Below are 15,511 nucleotides of genomic sequence, written 5' to 3'. Positions count from 1 at the left end.
AATAATCCTTAACGATGTAACGTCAACGTCCAACGTCAAACGAGCTTACGTAATTACGTAATTACGTCGAAAGCTAGCTAGCTTCATTCATTCATTCATTCATTTATTTAATTAAATAACATTTATTAAATTTTCTTCCTTCTCTTTCGTTTTAAATTATTTTATTGAATATAAATATATATTTATTTTTTTTAACCGTCTTTATTGACAAATTGAACATATACAAAAAACTACATTTACTTATTGTATCAGTATTTTTTTAAAGTAAGAACTGATTTATTTGAAAGGATATAAAGTGTATATGTTCAGTATAAATATATATATTATATTTAGATATATAGACATGGATAAGACATAGAAACATATGTATTTATTTATGTATTTATTTAATTAAATAACATTTATTACATTTTCTTCCTTCTCTTTCGTTTTAAATTATTTTATTGTATATAAATATAAATCCAGTCAGAATTGTAAACCTGGATGTCTTCTGAAAACTCCGGTACAATAGGTGGCGGTATGCACCTTTCTGGATTGCAATTTGCCAAAAACACACAAAGAAGAAGAAGAAGAAGAAGAAGAAGAAGAAGAAGACAGCCTGACAAACACCTGAACATAACGTGTGGTAATCATTCTCGTTTAAATTGCTCTCTTAATGAAGTCAAATGCTCTTGAATCGCTGGTTTAGACTATGCTCTTCGTGCAGCCGTGTACTTTACACCACCAGAGGAGTCAAAAGAAGAGGAGGTCCATGGAGGACACTAACAGGACTCACAAGTGTGAACTATACTAACATCCCAGAGGTGCAACACTGGGGTACAGTGGCACAAAAACGCCTCTGTCACAGGGATTTGGGGGACTTGTACAAGACTGAGTGTGTTCAGAGGTATCTCCAGCAGCTGATGGAGGAGCACAGAGATGTCTGCAGGAAGCTTCAACACACACACCTCAGTGAAGCAGACAGAAAAGTGCTCATGAAGAAACACACAGAGCTGCTGCCTGTTGCAAGTGTGTTTGAGAGCATTGGAGAAGCCCTGAAAGACCTGGAGGAAGTCCTTTCACTTCTACATAGTGAGTCGTGTTTTGTGTATCTATGTATAACAGACACATTGACAGATTAAGAAGGTATAACTTGTATTTGGGAGCTGCATGTCACAGCTTATGTAAAACCATATTTAATACTTAGCACCTTTAATTTAATGTTTGCACTGCCTGTTATTTAATGTCTGTTTTTTGATAATTTTGCACAATCTGCTTTTTAAACTGTACATATATAAACAACACAACTTCAGAAGGTCAACACTTTTTTATTTTTTATATTCAGGTCTAATTACAGATTTTTTTCCTCAACTGTTTTTAGATTCTTGTTTAAACTGCAAATATATTATTATCCGTGCACGGGTTATGTACATTTCTTGTATAAGTCTATTTTTTAATTGCACAGTTTAAGTTTGATTAATCTAGGGGTATTCTTTAAATCTTTATTTCAGGTTTATATATATGTATGGGGGGGGGGGGGGGGGGTCATGTCATGTACATCTTTGTAACCTGCTACTGGATGCTTTGAATTTCCCTCAGGATCAATAAAGTATCTATCTATCTATCTACTTAAGAGATTTGAAATAGTGTTGAGGGGTTAGGGTTGTCTGTGAGTCATTGTTAAGCCTCTGTATGTCTTTAAATTCAGCATTTCTGTATTATTAACGCCTACATGTTTTAAACTTTCTCTGGTTTGACCTCTAATTAAAAAAAGGTGAGTAGTACAACATGATATTGTAAAAAAATGTCCATGTATTTCCACCAGAAAAACATATGTAGTTATTCTTTAATTGAAGGTTATGTTTGTCTATTTTGCTTCTACATGTCATGCTCTCCCCTTGACTGCAGGTTCAGCTGGCACCAAAGAAGAAGACCAGCAACTCACCCGTCTGTTAAAAGAGGAGGAAGCTCTTATGTCTCGCAACATTTTAACCTTAAGAAAAGATGTAATAACCTCGCAAGTTTAAATACAAATATTTAGAAATGTGGAATTGTTTTATGTAACAGTGTGTCTTCTCTCCGTCCAGTTGATCAAAACTCTCGTGCCCTCCGACCCTCTTGACTCCAGTGACGTCGTGCTGGAGGTCGTATCAGGACGAACAACAGGAGGTACAAAAATCATGTAAACAGTTCTTGGCAGATTTACTCGACCCGCGCTATAGACTTGACTTATATAATCTTTTTAATGTTTCAGGTGACATCTGTCAGCAGTTCACCAGTGAAATGTTCGACATGTACGAGGGGTTTGCCTCTTACAAGAACTGGCACTTTGACCTTTTAAACTACACGTCTGCTGAGTACGGTTAGTCATTTTCTTTGTTTTCATCCTCTGAGTTTATGTGAAAATTGGTCACTGAAAAACTTTTGAACGAGACTTATATTGTGAGTTTCGGTTGTTTCTAGCTCGGTATTAACTTCCATTTTTATTTATTTCCACTGAAAACAGAACTGTGGAGGATGAATGACGTGTGTGTGCATATGACCAGGGAATAGTTTGACTAATCAAAGAGGGATGTAGCTAATAACGGCATACGTTTCTGTGTTGCATTGTAATAAAATAAGAACAGAGCAATTGTTAGTGTTATTAGTTCCACCTGAGCTTTTTTGTAACTGTCATAAAACCTGTTTTAAACACATCGTGTCCGGTCAAATCACCAGGAAAAGGCACTTAATACAAGTGTATAATTTCTATATTCTGTATTTTGTATATTCAAATATTTCTTTTTAAATTTTACATTGTATTTCTATTTTACTCTTTGAGTGTTATTGCATCTGATCCCACATGTTTACCACATATAGATCACATGTATATTGTAGTGTAAACACTGATCCATCCTGATGGCATTGTAAAGATTTTGGAAGCTTTTTCCACTTCTCAAACTACAACTGCATGTATTTGACTGTGCCTCTGTCTCAGGCGGTTTGCACCATGCAGCAGTAAGAATAGCCGGGGAGAATGTGTACAGACATCTGAAGCATGAAGGAGGAACACACAGGGTGCAGAGGATCCCTGAGGTGGGCCTGTCCTCCAGGATGCAGCGTATTCACACAGGAACCATGACTGTTATAATCCTGCCTCAGCCCGTGGAGGTAAAATCTGCAACTTATTTTGTGTTTTATGAGCATTATTAAAAGTCTTAATTTCTGTTCTGCATGGTTTGCGTTCACAGTTTGACATCCAAATTGACCCAAAGGATCTCCGCATCGACACGTTCAGATCTCGAGGGGCCGGAGGTCAAAGCGTCAACACAACAGACAGTGCAGTGCGCGTCGTTCATCTTCCCACTGGTAAAACTGAACAGCTCCAAGCGGCATCACCCCAGAAACTGTTCTGTTTCTATTAATTCACACATCAGTTGTTGTGTCTCTCTCCATGCAAAAGGTGTAACAGCCGAATGCCAGCAGAGTCGCTCTCAGCTGCAGAACAGAGACACGGCCATGCGCGTGCTGAAGGCTCGGCTCTACCAGAGCATGATGGGTAAAGAGACGGAGCAGAGGCATACAGCAAGAAAGCAGCAGGCTAGTGAACTTCCTTCAAAGGAAAACATTTGTGATAATCACATTTTAACGGTTAATTCAATCTCATCGATTGACTCCTTTTGTTTTCTGACTCCAGGTTGGCACTCGTTCTCAGTCGGAGAGGATCCGCACCTACAACTTCAGCCAGGATCGTGTCACAGACCACAGGACTGGATATGTCACTCGAGATATCAAGGTAGAATCTGCATGCATCATAAACACGTTAGATTTATGTTTAAAGTAGCAAACATCTCTTTTACAGGAAAAAAACCACAATAAATTGCATTTTTAGTCAGGTTCTTTTATTCCACACTTTTCTTAGTTCGATAGAATTAATGATAATGTTTTGGTCCATGTTCAGGAGTTCATGAGAGGAGGCGAAGCTCTCCATGATCTGATCTCTGACGTCCGTGAACACGCAGAGAGGGAGGCGCTTATAGAGATGGTGGAGAGCAGCAGCAATCTAAAATCACAAGGGCCTGGAAAATCTACAGAGTAACATGCAGGCAATTGACTATCAAATGCACAGAAAAAATCAATTATTCATTTTTGGGCTGTTCTATTTATTTTGACAGTAGTGCTATTTACGCTTTAAGCAATTTAAGACCAACTGCAGCTCAATCAGATGTCATTTGAGATGTTTATTTTAGTAATAAAATGTTAAACTCATGCAGTTTGTTTTTGTTTGCCTTTTTTTAATGTTAGAAATTTAAATCGTGAGGATGAGTCACTGTTAAAGGATGCAATTGCAGTTTTTAATCTGTGATATGTGTTGACAGTAAACACACTCTGGAGTTGTTTTTTTAATGGTTACCTACCATTATGCTGGTTTTCTGCCAATTAGGGTGTGAACCCACCTATCAGCTTCATCCACACACTCACCAAAAACATGTCACACCCTGCATGTGTGTGTTTGTGCCAGCTGACCGGCAGCCTTCACTTCTTTCACTTTTGAGTACGCCTCAAATCAATCCTGATAATTTGTGTATTATTTGTGGTTGAATAGAAATAACCTCACTGACAACGTTAAATATTTTATAACCTGGACATCACGTTACCAATCTTTATTATCTTCTATCCAAACTGCTTGATGAAAGTAAGACATTAGAACTGATAGATATTGTAATTATGCTCACACAAAGATTCCCCACCGCATTTTCACAACTTCCAATGGTAAAAAAATACAGTTATGAAAAATAAAAAATATTTTTTTGTGGAAATCTAACCTCGACATAATGGGGCAGAAATTCATGAAACGATCAAACAATTTTGTACACATGAAATAAGAATGTAAAACGGCTTGCACACCTTCCCCATGACAAAGAAAAAGAAATGGATTGTGGGGAGTGGTGGACATTTTTTAGGATAAGAAATTTCTCCTTTGATAAGTTTCTCGGGCCAATATGTCAGAAACTGTTTACACGACTGAATGATATTTGTGCTTCTTGAGTAAAAATACAAATGTTGCATTAAGATGTCCCAAGAGTTCCTGAAACAGTTACATTTGTTTGAGTCTTGTTCTGGTTGAAGGTGTTCCAGTCAGTCGTCATTGTCTCTCTGTCGGATGCTCCTGGATTTGCCGTTTTGTGTCTTGTTTTTCCTGAAGGAAGTCGATCCTCCCTCCTCTCCCAGGGAGGTGATAATGCGTTCCTTGAATTTGGGTTTTGGCTCTGGGGGCAGCACGGAAGGAGCGCTGACGGTTCCTCCCTCCCATTGGGGCAGCTGCAGGTCCACACTGGCACTTAAGAGGAAAGAGGAGGAAAAGTTAGAGCTTTCTTTTTTTAACAAAAATGAATCAGCAGATCAACCTTAAATGACTTACTATGGATCCTTCTCTTCCTGGATCTGTTCCCAGACCCCGTATGGAGTGGCGGCTTTCGGCCTTTTAGCTGGTGTCACCCTTAGTGTCACCTTTTGTGTCACCTCTTCCTCTTTCTTCCCCTCAGGTTCAGCAGTTGTGCTCGGGACCTCTTCCTCTTTCTTAGTCTCCTCATCATCCTTTTTAGCAGCATCGTCATCACCTACTTTTTCGTCCTCGCCCTCCTTTTCTGAGGACTCGGCTTCTGCTTGCCTTTTCTGGAAACAAAAGCAAAATGAAACCAATAATGTCTCAAAGAATTATCCTTCACTCCCTCATTCCTTGAACAACTCGTCTTACCCTGAAGCTGATCTTTGGGACATTCTGCTGCTGGCCGGTCTGTTCCGGGACCTCAGGCTCCTGTGCTGTTGAGGTCCCGTTGGAGCTCTCCTTCTCCTCCTCTTCCCCTGACGGAGGCTCTGGCTGAGGAGTTGAAGGCTCCTTCTGCCTCTCTCCCTCCCAGTTAGACTCAGTTCCAGGCGGCACAATGGAAGGAAAGTCTCCTGGTTTCTCCCAGCTGGACTCTGTGTGGTGAGGAAGACAAGAGCATATGATCATCAGACAGTTTATTCAAAAGAGGAAAACAAAATGTAGTCGTTATTAAAATAAGAAAAACAAATATTTGACCTCCTGTTTCTGTGTTGTAGTAATATGTGTAACCTTCAGGACTGAAAGCTTCCATCCAAGTACCAGCTGAAGAGCTCTAAAGAAAGAGTAAACAATTGTTACCAGGGGACGTCACACTTTGTTTGAAATAACTAGAAAGCACTGAATTTAATTAATGATTAACCTTCATCTGTGCAGGCTGTGCAGAGGTGGAACAATGTCCCTGGAAACCCTCTGGTGTTTCCCACCGAGATTCTGAAATTTAAACACATAGACAAGATCAACTTTCAGAGGAAGAGTCTGTTGGACAAACACAAAGTAGAGGAAAGTGTTGGTGAGTCCCACCTCCAGTTACTGAGTTGTAATAGTACGTGTGTCCATCATCTGACTGCCCTTCCACCCAGACTGGCTCTTGGTTCCGTTCTCTGAACATCTTGCTCGCTTTCTCTTTTTTCTGTTGTTTTTTAGGTTTCGCTTGAGGTGGCGGCTTTCTAGGGATTGTTGTTGTCGGAGCTGGAAGACTTACTCCTATCACAAAAACGCATCACGTCAAGCCTCAGCGTCACGCGCAGAAAAATAATGTGTTCATGAATGTGAGAAGTTACCTGCCGCCTCCATTTCCATCCTCTTCAGATCTTCCTGATACGCCTTCATTGCAGCTTCCTCCATTGCTGCAAACTGTTTGGAATTTTTTTCATCCTGCTTGGCCTTGTCGAGGCTCTTCTTTTTAATCTGCAGAGAGAACGACGGGATGATTGGCAGCATGTGGCAGCCAATAAGAGGGCAGCTTTAGGGATGAGTGTTAGAACCTTATCTCTCCTGCCAGTCCTGAGATGAGCGCCAAGAATTTTTGTGAGTAATTACTTCTCTTACCCGTGTGTGTGTGTGTGTGTGTGTGTGTGTGTGTGTGTGTGTGTGTGTGTGTGTGTGTGTGTGTGTGTGTGTGTGTGTGTGTGTGTGTGTGTGTGTGTGTGTGTGTGTGTGTGTGTGTGTGTGTGTGTGTGTGTGTGTGTGTGTGTGTGTGTGTGTGTGTGCTCTTCCATCTGCACACTCCCCTCACTTAAGGACATTTATAACTCTCGCTGCTATAACAGAGCAAAAAAACATTGTAAAGGACAGCCCGGCTTTCATCTGTTCCACATGTTGCCCTCTGGCAGACGCTACAGGTCTGTCAGCGCACGGACAAACAGACTCAAGGACAGCTTCTTCCCCAGAGCCATAACCACACTGAACCTGGACATGCGTTGACCGTCCCACCCTCACCACATACTGTGCAATATTTATTTTATATTTCTGCAATATTTCTTTTATATTTCTGCAATATTTATTTTATATTTCTGCAATATTTATTTTAAATTTCTGCAATATCTGTTTATATTCAGTCATGCTACTACCTGTAAATAACTCCTACCATACATTGCCCATCCTACCTGAATGAGAGTTTATTTTTATTTTCTTCTTTTGTTGTTTTTAGCTGTGGATGATTTTTATTTTCTTCTTTTGTTGTTTTTAGCTGTGGATGATTTTTATTTTCTTCTTTTGTTGTTTTTAGCTGTGGATGTTTGTTGTTTTTAGCTGTGGATGTTTGTATGTGTGTGCACTTTAAGGTGATAAATAAAGACATTCTATTCTATCTGCTGGAGGAACTGTGACTCACAGGAAGTCATGTGTCTGATTACAAAATAGAATCAGAAAACAGAGTAAGACGAACATTAATAACTGCTTATACCTCAGAGATTTTTGCAGCCACATTTTCTTTGTGATTTTTTCCTCTTTCATGGAACTCAACACTCTGCAAAACAAGAAGAGAGAAACATGAAGAAACTTCTTCTGAGTGAGTTAAATACTAAACTGTATTCTGTGCAGGACTTACAGGCTTATTATCCGCAATCCAGCACTTGCAGTACTGACAGAATTTCCTCGGTTGTGACTTCCAGTAGTCAGCCCTGAAAAGAAGAAGAAACTCAAATGACCTGTTTAAGAGCATGTTTAGCCTGCGAAGCTAACGCAACAACAGAGCAGAAATCCTGCTTATTGTTCAAAAAAACAACGTGTTGTACATCAGAACGAACACAATAGGCCACTGAGTGTTTGCAGTACTTACATTTTTATTAGTTTCGGTGGTTAAAATGCGAAGAAGAACTCAAAACGGACCAAAATGAAGTAGAGCCGCTTTGCACATTTCAAGAGTGACAACACTGTCTCCTTGTGATGATGTCATCGCGAGTCGACGTTTTCTGACTGTCGGGGTTGAAAACATTAAAATAAGATTAAAATAAGATTAAAAATAAAATAAAAAAAGATCATGTATAAAATAAAATGTAACCTTTTTCTAAAAGAAAATCCACTTATATCCCACATGTTTTCTCTCTGTGTATTGTAAAAGAATCCATGTCTATAATTCTACAGACTACACTTTTGTCAATAGCTGATCTATTTTTTATTTTTTAGTATCTATTTTTTTATTTTTTAAATCTATTTTTAGTATCCATTTTTTTATTTTTTAAATCTATTTTTTAGTATCTTTTTTTAGTATCTTTTTTTTATTTTTTAAATCTATTTTTTAGTATCTATTTTTTATTTTTTAGTATCTATTTTTTTATTTTTTAGTATCTATTTTTTATTTTTTAGTATCTATTTTTTTTTAAATCTATTTTTTAGTATCTATTTTTTTTAAATCTATTTTTTTTAGTATCTATTTTTTTGTACATTCTTAATTTTTCTTTTTTTATTTAAATTGTACTGTGTTCACTTTTTGTCTGCAATCTTTGCTCTTTGCTGTGTAACAATGTAAATTTCCCCATTGTGGGATAAATAAAGGATTATCTTATCTTATCTAAATTGGTTTGTGACCAATACGCCTGTTTTTGTCAGATATGTATATATATATATATATATATGTATATATATATATATATATATATATATTATTTGTAAATTTTATTTAATTCAAAGAAACAATAAAGTTAAGAAAAACAAACAAAGATAAAATCTCAAATTTTGAATGAACAGGAACAGAAAGAAGGCTAATCTTATAATATCTGCCCCTCTTTCACAAAACATTAATTAAAACAAAACAGAACACTTAATTCAGTGGTACGCATAATTTTTTTATTTATATTTTTTATTTTACTTTTTATAAATGGGAGATTTTATGCATGGTTGGGCTGTTTTTTTTGCCAAAAGTCTGGAGTATTGCAACAGCTCTGTGTTCATAATTACAACAATTATGGCAAATAAAATATATTTATTTAAAAAACAAGAAAACTTGCATGTAATGATTTGAAATAGAGTTCAACTTTAATTTTGTGTCTTTAAAAGAATAGAAAGAATTTGACAGTTTTATAAAAAAAAATATTTGAAGCATTTATTTTGAAAGTGTCTTTTACCGGAAGTGTAAGTCTGCCAGATTCTGTCCAGCTTTACTCTGCTTGTTGCCGTAAGAGCCGCTCTAGCTTCAGTCATGTGTCTATACTGCCCTCCAATGGAAAAAATGTGGAACTACACTTGTGTTTTAAAAAACATTTTTTCTTACTTTTCAGAGTGAGGGGGCGGGAGACATTGCCATGGTAACAGCAAGCTCAGCCAATCACAGACGTCGCTGTGACACTCATGGGTCATGGGTTGTGAAGTTTTTTTCAAAGAGATATTAAAGATATCATAAAGAGATTTTTTCATACTGGGGTAACTCGAGGTCAGTATACCTTGGATGGTTATTATATTACAGCCAAAAATCAAATCCACTGTAGGAGAGAATGAAGGAGATTTTTACTCACCTCACTGTTGAGCTCTATGACTCTATATATGTTCAGAAACACTGCAGAAGAGGATTTTTCATAATATGTCGCCTTTAAATGTTTTGACTTTTAACCTCATACTTTCGACTTATTATGAGCAAAAAAAAAAATCTCAACAAAGCCAAGTTTTCATTTTTATTTTTTCAACTGGCAGAAATGGGCTTCCATAGTTTACAATGAAGACCAGAAGAAAACATTTAGTTCATGTGAGTTTATTCAGGATGTCAAAATTCAGTTTGTTCACACATCAAATCAGTAAAGTGTGTTCAATCATTTCATGAACACATTCACTTCATCCACACAATCACTTTGTTTGATCAGAATCTCCACTCACAGAAAACAATGATTTATCTCCTTATTGATTTAATCAGGAGGATTACATTTTTAAAACACCTCAGAGGACATTTTTACATCACTTTGAATATGAACAACAACATTTATTCTGACTAACTCATTTCTTTAAGTCTGATTTTATAGATTTTCTACAAATGTACAAAGTGCTGAGAAGAGAAAATCAACATGAAAGAAAAGTTTGCTGCTCTCTCTCTCTCTCTCTCTCTCTCTCTCTTCAGACTCCTGAATCAGAACAGAAACAACAGAAAATATAAATGTATGAAAACAAATAATCAAACATGGAGAGAGGAGAGAAGTTGATATTTATCACTAAGAGAAATGTCAGTTCAGGTGAACAAAAGTCATCCTGAGCAGTGAAAGAGTCCACGGCTAAACAGACACAGGAAGGAGTGTCACTTAAAGACACTCAAACATTTACAGAACAGACGAGAAGAGGTCAAAGTACCGCCCATGAAGTTTGATTGACAGGTGACCACGATCAGATCTCAGCCACGAGCGTGGATAAAAATCAAGTTGAAGATTTAAAACACAGCAAGTTAAACATCTGTCTCGTTAATGACTTCTGTCTATTTCAGTTTACACAACTCAGCAGAGGCTCCAACATAAACAACACAATAAAACCTGAGTCCAGCATGTAGAGGCTGAGTGAATGTGGTCTGGACTCTGTGGAGGAGAGTCATGGTTTCAGAGATGCTGTAGAAGGACAGAATACCTGCTCTGTGATCCAGGTACACTCCTACTCTGGAGGACTGAGGACCTGAGACAGGAGTGTGGACATCGTTGTAATAAAAGTTATAACTGTTGTTGTAACAATCTAACCTCCAAGACTTGTCATTACATCCAAACATACACTCACCCCCTGCTCTGCTGATATTCTTGTATGTGACTGCTACAGAAACTCCTCCTCTCTTCTCTATCTCCCAGTAACAACGTCCACTCAGACTCTCTTTACTCAGGACCTGAAGATATTCAGTGAATCTGTCTGGGTGACTAGAATAAGGATTGGTCTGACTCGTTAATGTTACTTTTCTGTTCCCATCAGATAATAACAGCTGTGTGTGTGCTGTGTTTGGATCCAGTGTGATGTCACATGAATATTTTAAGAACTCAGCTCTGGTCTTGGGCTCTGGTCCTGGCAGTAAAACATCCACTTCAGTCACTGTCTGTGAGATGTTTGTCCATTTCTCTCTCAGGACGTCCTGTAGTTTATCTCTGACTTCTGACACAGCCGCTGTCACGTCCTCAAAGTACCTCAGAGGACGGATCTTGATGCTGGATGAGTGTGTAGATTCACTGAGTGGTGACAGTGAGGGGTAGTCGTGTAGAAACTGGTTGTGGTCCTGTGTGTGTGACAGCTTCTTCATCTCAGCGTCTCTCCTCTTCAGCTCAGTGATCTCCTGCTCCAGCTTCTCCTGAAGCTCTCTGACTCGACTCACTTCAGTTTGCTGCTGGGATCTGACCTGCTGCTTCACATCAGAGCGTCTTTTCTCCATGAGACGGATCAGCTCAGTGAACATCTTCTCACTGTTCCCCACTGTTTTATCAGCGGAGCCATTGATAGCCTCCACCTCCTGTTGGAGCAGCTTCACATCTTTCTCTCTGTCCTGGATTCTCTGCTGGATGTTTTGTCGACTCACCTCCAGCTCTCTCTGCTTCTCGCTCCTTTCTGCTGCAGCTGAGACTGTGTCATGACCTTTGTGTTCGTCCACAGAGCAGAGATAACAGATAGACTGCTGATCAGTGCGACAGAACATCTTCATCACCTCATCATGACGAGAGCAGACGTTCTCCTGGAGCTTCTTGGAGGGCTCCACCAGCTTGTGTTTCTTAAAGACAGGTAGTTCATAATGAGGCTGGAGGTGTTTCTCACAGTAAGAAGCCAGACACTGCAGACAGGACTTACAGGCTTTCAGTTTTCTCCCGGTGCAGACATCACAGGCCACATCTTCAGATCCAGCATAGCAGTGATCAGCAGGAGCAGCTTGGAGTCCAGTCTTCTTCAGCTCCTCCACTAAATCTGCCAACATGGTGTTTTTCCTCAGGTCAGGCCTCGCTCTGAAGGTCTCTCTACACTGAGGGCAGCTGTAGACTGTCTTCTCATCCTCTTCATCCCAGTGGCTTTTAATACACTTCATGCAGTAGCTGTGTCCACAGGTAAGAGTCCCCGGATCCTTCAGGAGATCCAGACAGATCGAACAAGAGAAGGTTTCCCGGTCCAGCTGAACTCCTTTCTGCGCCATTTCTCCTCTCGGTAACAACGACTGTCTGAGATTCACTTCCTCATAACTGAAAATAAGTTTCACCTCTGATCTACAAAGCATGTGACTGTGCATGTGACTGTACAGGTGTTGTTGGTTATACCCATTCTCAAACTGTAGATCTAAAGGGGAGGGAACCATGAAGTATGAGGACAGAGTGCAGCAGGCTGTGTTTGAGAGCAGGAAGAAGAGGGAGGGCTGATCGAACTACGATTCATTCCAGGAAGAGGAGCGGTTTGAGAGAGATACTACAGAGCATTTTTCTCTGTGTTGTAAGACTTATGCAGACCACAAACAAAGGACTGGATGGTTTATTTCACATGTTGTGGGTCAGTAGACACTCAGGTTACCCAAATATATGTTCAGAAACACTGCAGAAGAGGATTTTTCATAATATGTCCCCTTTAAATGTTTTGACTTTTAACCTCATAATTTCGACTTATTATGAGCAACAAAAAAAATCTCAACGAAGCCAAGTTTTCATTTTTATTTTTTCAACTGGCAGAAATGGGCTTCCATAGTTTACAATGAAGACCAGAAGAAAACATTTAGTTCATGTGAGTTTATTCAGGATGTTAAACTTCAGTTTGTTCACACATCAAATCAGTAAAGTGTGTTCAGTCATTTCATGAACACATTCACTTCATCCACACAATCACTTTGTTTGATCAGAATCTCCACTCACAGAAAACAATGATTTATCTCCTTATTGATTTAATCAGGAGGATTACATTTTTAAAACACCTCAGAGGACATTTTTACATCACTTTGAATGTGAACAACAACATTTATTCTGACTAACTCATTTCTTTAAGTCTGATTTTATAGATTTTCTACAAATGTACAAAGTGGTGAGAAGAGAAAATCAGCATGAAAGAAAAGTTTGCTGCTCTCTCTCTCTCTCTCTCTCTCTCTCTCTTCAGACTCCTGAATCAGAACAGAAACAACAGAAAATATAAATGAATGAAAACAAATAATCAAACATCCAGAGCGGAGAGAAGTTGATATTTATCACGCAGAGAAATGTCAGTTCAGGTGAACAAAAGTCATCCTGAGCAGTGAAAGAGTCCACGGCTAAACAGACACAGGAAGGAGTGTCACTTAAAGACACTCAAACATTTACAGAACAGACGAGAAGAGGTCAAAGTACCGCCCATAAAGTTTGATTGACAGGTGACCACGATCAGATCTCAGCCACGAGCGTGGATAAAAATCAAGTTGAAGATTTAAAACACAACAAGTTAAACATCTGTCTCGTTAATGACTTCTGTCTATTTCAGTTTACACAACTCAGCAGAGTCTCCAAAACACCTGAGTCCAGCATGTAGAGGCTGAGTGAATGTGGTCTGGACTCTGTGGAGGAGAGTCATGGTTTTAGAGATGCTGTAGAAGGACAGAATACCTGCTCTGTGATCCAGGTACACTCCTACTCTGGAGGACTGAGGACCTGAGACAGGAGTCTTGACATTGTTGTAATAAAAGTTATATCTGTTGATGTTACAATCTAACGCCCAAGATTTGTCATTACATCCAAATATACACTCATTCAATCTCTCTGCTCTGCTGATATTCTTGTATGTGACTGCTACAGAAACTCCTCCTCTCTTCTCTATCTCCCAGTAACAACGTCCACTCAGACTCTCTTTACTCAGGACCTGAAGACAATCAGTGAATCTGTCTGGGTGACTAGAATAAGGATTGGTCTCTTTCGTGCGTGTTACTTTTCTGTTCCCATCAGATAATAACAGCTGTGTGTTTACTGTGTTTGGATCCAGTGTGATGTCACATGAATATTTTAAGAACTCAGCTCTGGTCTTGGGCTCTGGTTCTGGTTCTGGCAGTAAAACATCCACTTCAGTCACTGTCTGTGAGATGTTTGTCCATTTCTCTCTCAGGACGTCCTGTAGTTTATCTCTGACTTCTGACACAGCCGCTGTCACGTCCTCAAAGTACCTCAGAGGACGGATCTTGATGCTGGATGAGTGTGTAGATTCACTGAGTGGTGACAGTGAGGGGTAGTCGTGTAGAAACTGGTTGTGGTCCTGTGTGTGTGACAGCTTCTTCATCTCAGCGTCTCTCCTCTTCAGCTCAGTGATCTCCTGCTCCAGCTTCTCCTGAAGCTCTCTGACTCGACTCACTTCAGTTTGCTGCTGGGATCTGACCTGCTGCTTCACATCAGAGCGTCTTTTCTCCATGAGACGGATCAGCTCAGTGAACACCTTCTCACTGTTCCCCACTGTTTTATCAGCGGAGCCATTGATAGCCTTCACCTCCTGTTGGAGCAGCTTCACATCTTTCTCTCTGTCCTGGATTCTCTGCTGGATGTTTTGTCGACTCACCTCCAGCTCTCTCTGCTTCTCGCTCCTTTCTGCTGCAGCTGAGACTGTGTCATGACCTTTGTGTTCGTCCACAGAGCAGAGATAACAGATAGACTGCTGATCAGTACGACAGAACATCTTCATCACTTCATCATGACGAGAGCAGACGTTCTCCTGGAGCTTCTTGGAGGGCTCCACCAGCTTGTGTTTCTTTAATGGAGCTGCTTCATAATGAGGCTGGAGGTGTTTCTCACAGTAAGAAGCCAGACACTGCAGACAGGACTTACAGGCTTTTAGTTTCCTCCCGGTGCAGACATCACAGGCCACATCTTCAGAACCAGCATAGCAGTGATCAGCAGGAGCAGCTTGGAGTCCAGTCTTCTTCAGCTCCTCCACTAAATCTGCCAACATGGTGTTTTTCCTCAGGTCAGGCCTCGCTGTGAAGGTCTGTCTACACTGAGGGCAGCTGTAGACTGTCTTCTCATCCTCTTCATCCCAATGGCTTTTAATACACTTCATGCAGTAACTGTGTCCACAGGGAACAGCCACCGGATCCTTCAGGAGATCCAGACAGATCGAACAAGAGAAGGTTTCCCGGTCCAGCTGAACTCCTTTCTGTGCCATTTCTCCTCTCGGTAACAACGACTGTCTGAGATTCACTTCCTCATAACTGAAAATAAGTTTCACCTCTGATTCACAAAGCATGTGACTGTGCATGTGACTGTACAGGTGTTGTTGGTTACACCCATTCTCAAACTGTAG

At 39.7% G+C, this 15,511-nt stretch overlaps 4 protein-coding genes across 4 annotated transcripts; 1 reads left to right on the top strand and 3 right to left on the bottom strand.

The window, feature by feature from the left end:
* The first annotated feature begins 803 nt into the window (after positions 1-803).
* mtrf1 (mitochondrial translational release factor 1) lies at positions 804-4,227 on the top strand. The gene is made up of 8 exons (XM_061032494.1): positions 804-1,071; positions 1,888-1,985; positions 2,067-2,148; positions 2,234-2,341; positions 2,957-3,129; positions 3,210-3,327; positions 3,422-3,754; positions 3,920-4,227. Exons 1-8 carry the CDS (start codon positions 903-905, stop codon positions 3,949-3,951), a joined length of 1,113 nt encoding a protein of 370 aa, XP_060888477.1. The 5' UTR covers positions 804-902; the 3' UTR covers positions 3,952-4,227.
* Positions 4,228-4,589: 362 nt separating this feature from the next.
* On the bottom strand, positions 4,590-8,255 carry wbp4 (WW domain binding protein 4). The gene is made up of 10 exons (XM_061032493.1): positions 8,127-8,255; positions 7,896-7,968; positions 7,752-7,814; positions 6,628-6,754; positions 6,368-6,550; positions 6,207-6,277; positions 6,044-6,119; positions 5,717-5,940; positions 5,381-5,634; positions 4,590-5,299 (listed from the first exon to the last, which is right to left on the bottom strand). Coding segments are annotated over exons 1-10 (1,275 nt in total). The 5' UTR covers positions 8,129-8,255; the 3' UTR covers positions 4,590-5,097.
* Positions 8,256-10,015: 1,760 nt separating this feature from the next.
* Positions 10,016-12,487, bottom strand: LOC132959483 (tripartite motif-containing protein 16-like). The gene has a single exon (XM_061032515.1). The coding sequence runs from the start codon at positions 12,411-12,413 to the stop codon at positions 10,740-10,742; it is 1,674 nt and encodes a 557-aa protein (XP_060888498.1). The 5' UTR covers positions 12,414-12,487; the 3' UTR covers positions 10,016-10,739.
* Positions 12,488-12,978: 491 nt separating this feature from the next.
* On the bottom strand, positions 12,979-15,420 carry LOC132959484 (tripartite motif-containing protein 16-like). The gene has a single exon (XM_061032517.1). It carries the CDS (start codon positions 15,371-15,373, stop codon positions 13,703-13,705), a length of 1,671 nt encoding a protein of 556 aa, XP_060888500.1. The 5' UTR covers positions 15,374-15,420; the 3' UTR covers positions 12,979-13,702.
* Between the last annotated feature and the right edge of the window lie 91 nt (positions 15,421-15,511).

The sequence above is a fragment of the Labrus mixtus genome, chromosome 24, assembly GCF_963584025.1.
Source record: "Labrus mixtus chromosome 24, fLabMix1.1, whole genome shotgun sequence".
Taxonomy (NCBI): domain Eukaryota; kingdom Metazoa; phylum Chordata; class Actinopteri; order Labriformes; family Labridae; genus Labrus; species Labrus mixtus.
Note: the sequence above shows the minus strand (reverse complement) of the source record. Positions and strands in the feature narration are given on the sequence as shown.

Bases quoted from the DNA above. Each gene is read 5' to 3' on its own strand.
- mtrf1 (XM_061032494.1), top strand. From the start codon at position 903: ATGGAGGAGCACAGAGATGTCTGCAGGAAGCTTCAACACACACACCTC. The intron at 2,342-2,956 runs GTTAGTCATTTT...CCTCTGTCTCAG, and splicing joins CTACACGTCTGCTGAGTACG to GCGGTTTGCACCATGCAGCA. The intron at 3,130-3,209 runs GTAAAATCTGCA...TTGCGTTCACAG, and splicing joins TCCTGCCTCAGCCCGTGGAG to TTTGACATCCAAATTGACCC.
- wbp4 (XM_061032493.1), bottom strand. The intron at 6,120-6,206 runs GTTAATCATTAA...CTCTTTCTTTAG, and splicing joins CACAGCCTGCACAGATGAAG to AGCTCTTCAGCTGGTACTTG. The intron at 5,635-5,716 runs GTAAGACGAGTT...TTTTGTTTCCAG, and splicing joins TCCCAAAGATCAGCTTCAGG to AAAAGGCAAGCAGAAGCCGA.
- LOC132959483 (XM_061032515.1), bottom strand. From the start codon at position 12,413: ATGGCGCAGAAAGGAGTTCAGCTGGACCGGGAAACCTTCTCTTGTTCG.
- LOC132959484 (XM_061032517.1), bottom strand. From the start codon at position 15,373: ATGGCACAGAAAGGAGTTCAGCTGGACCGGGAAACCTTCTCTTGTTCG.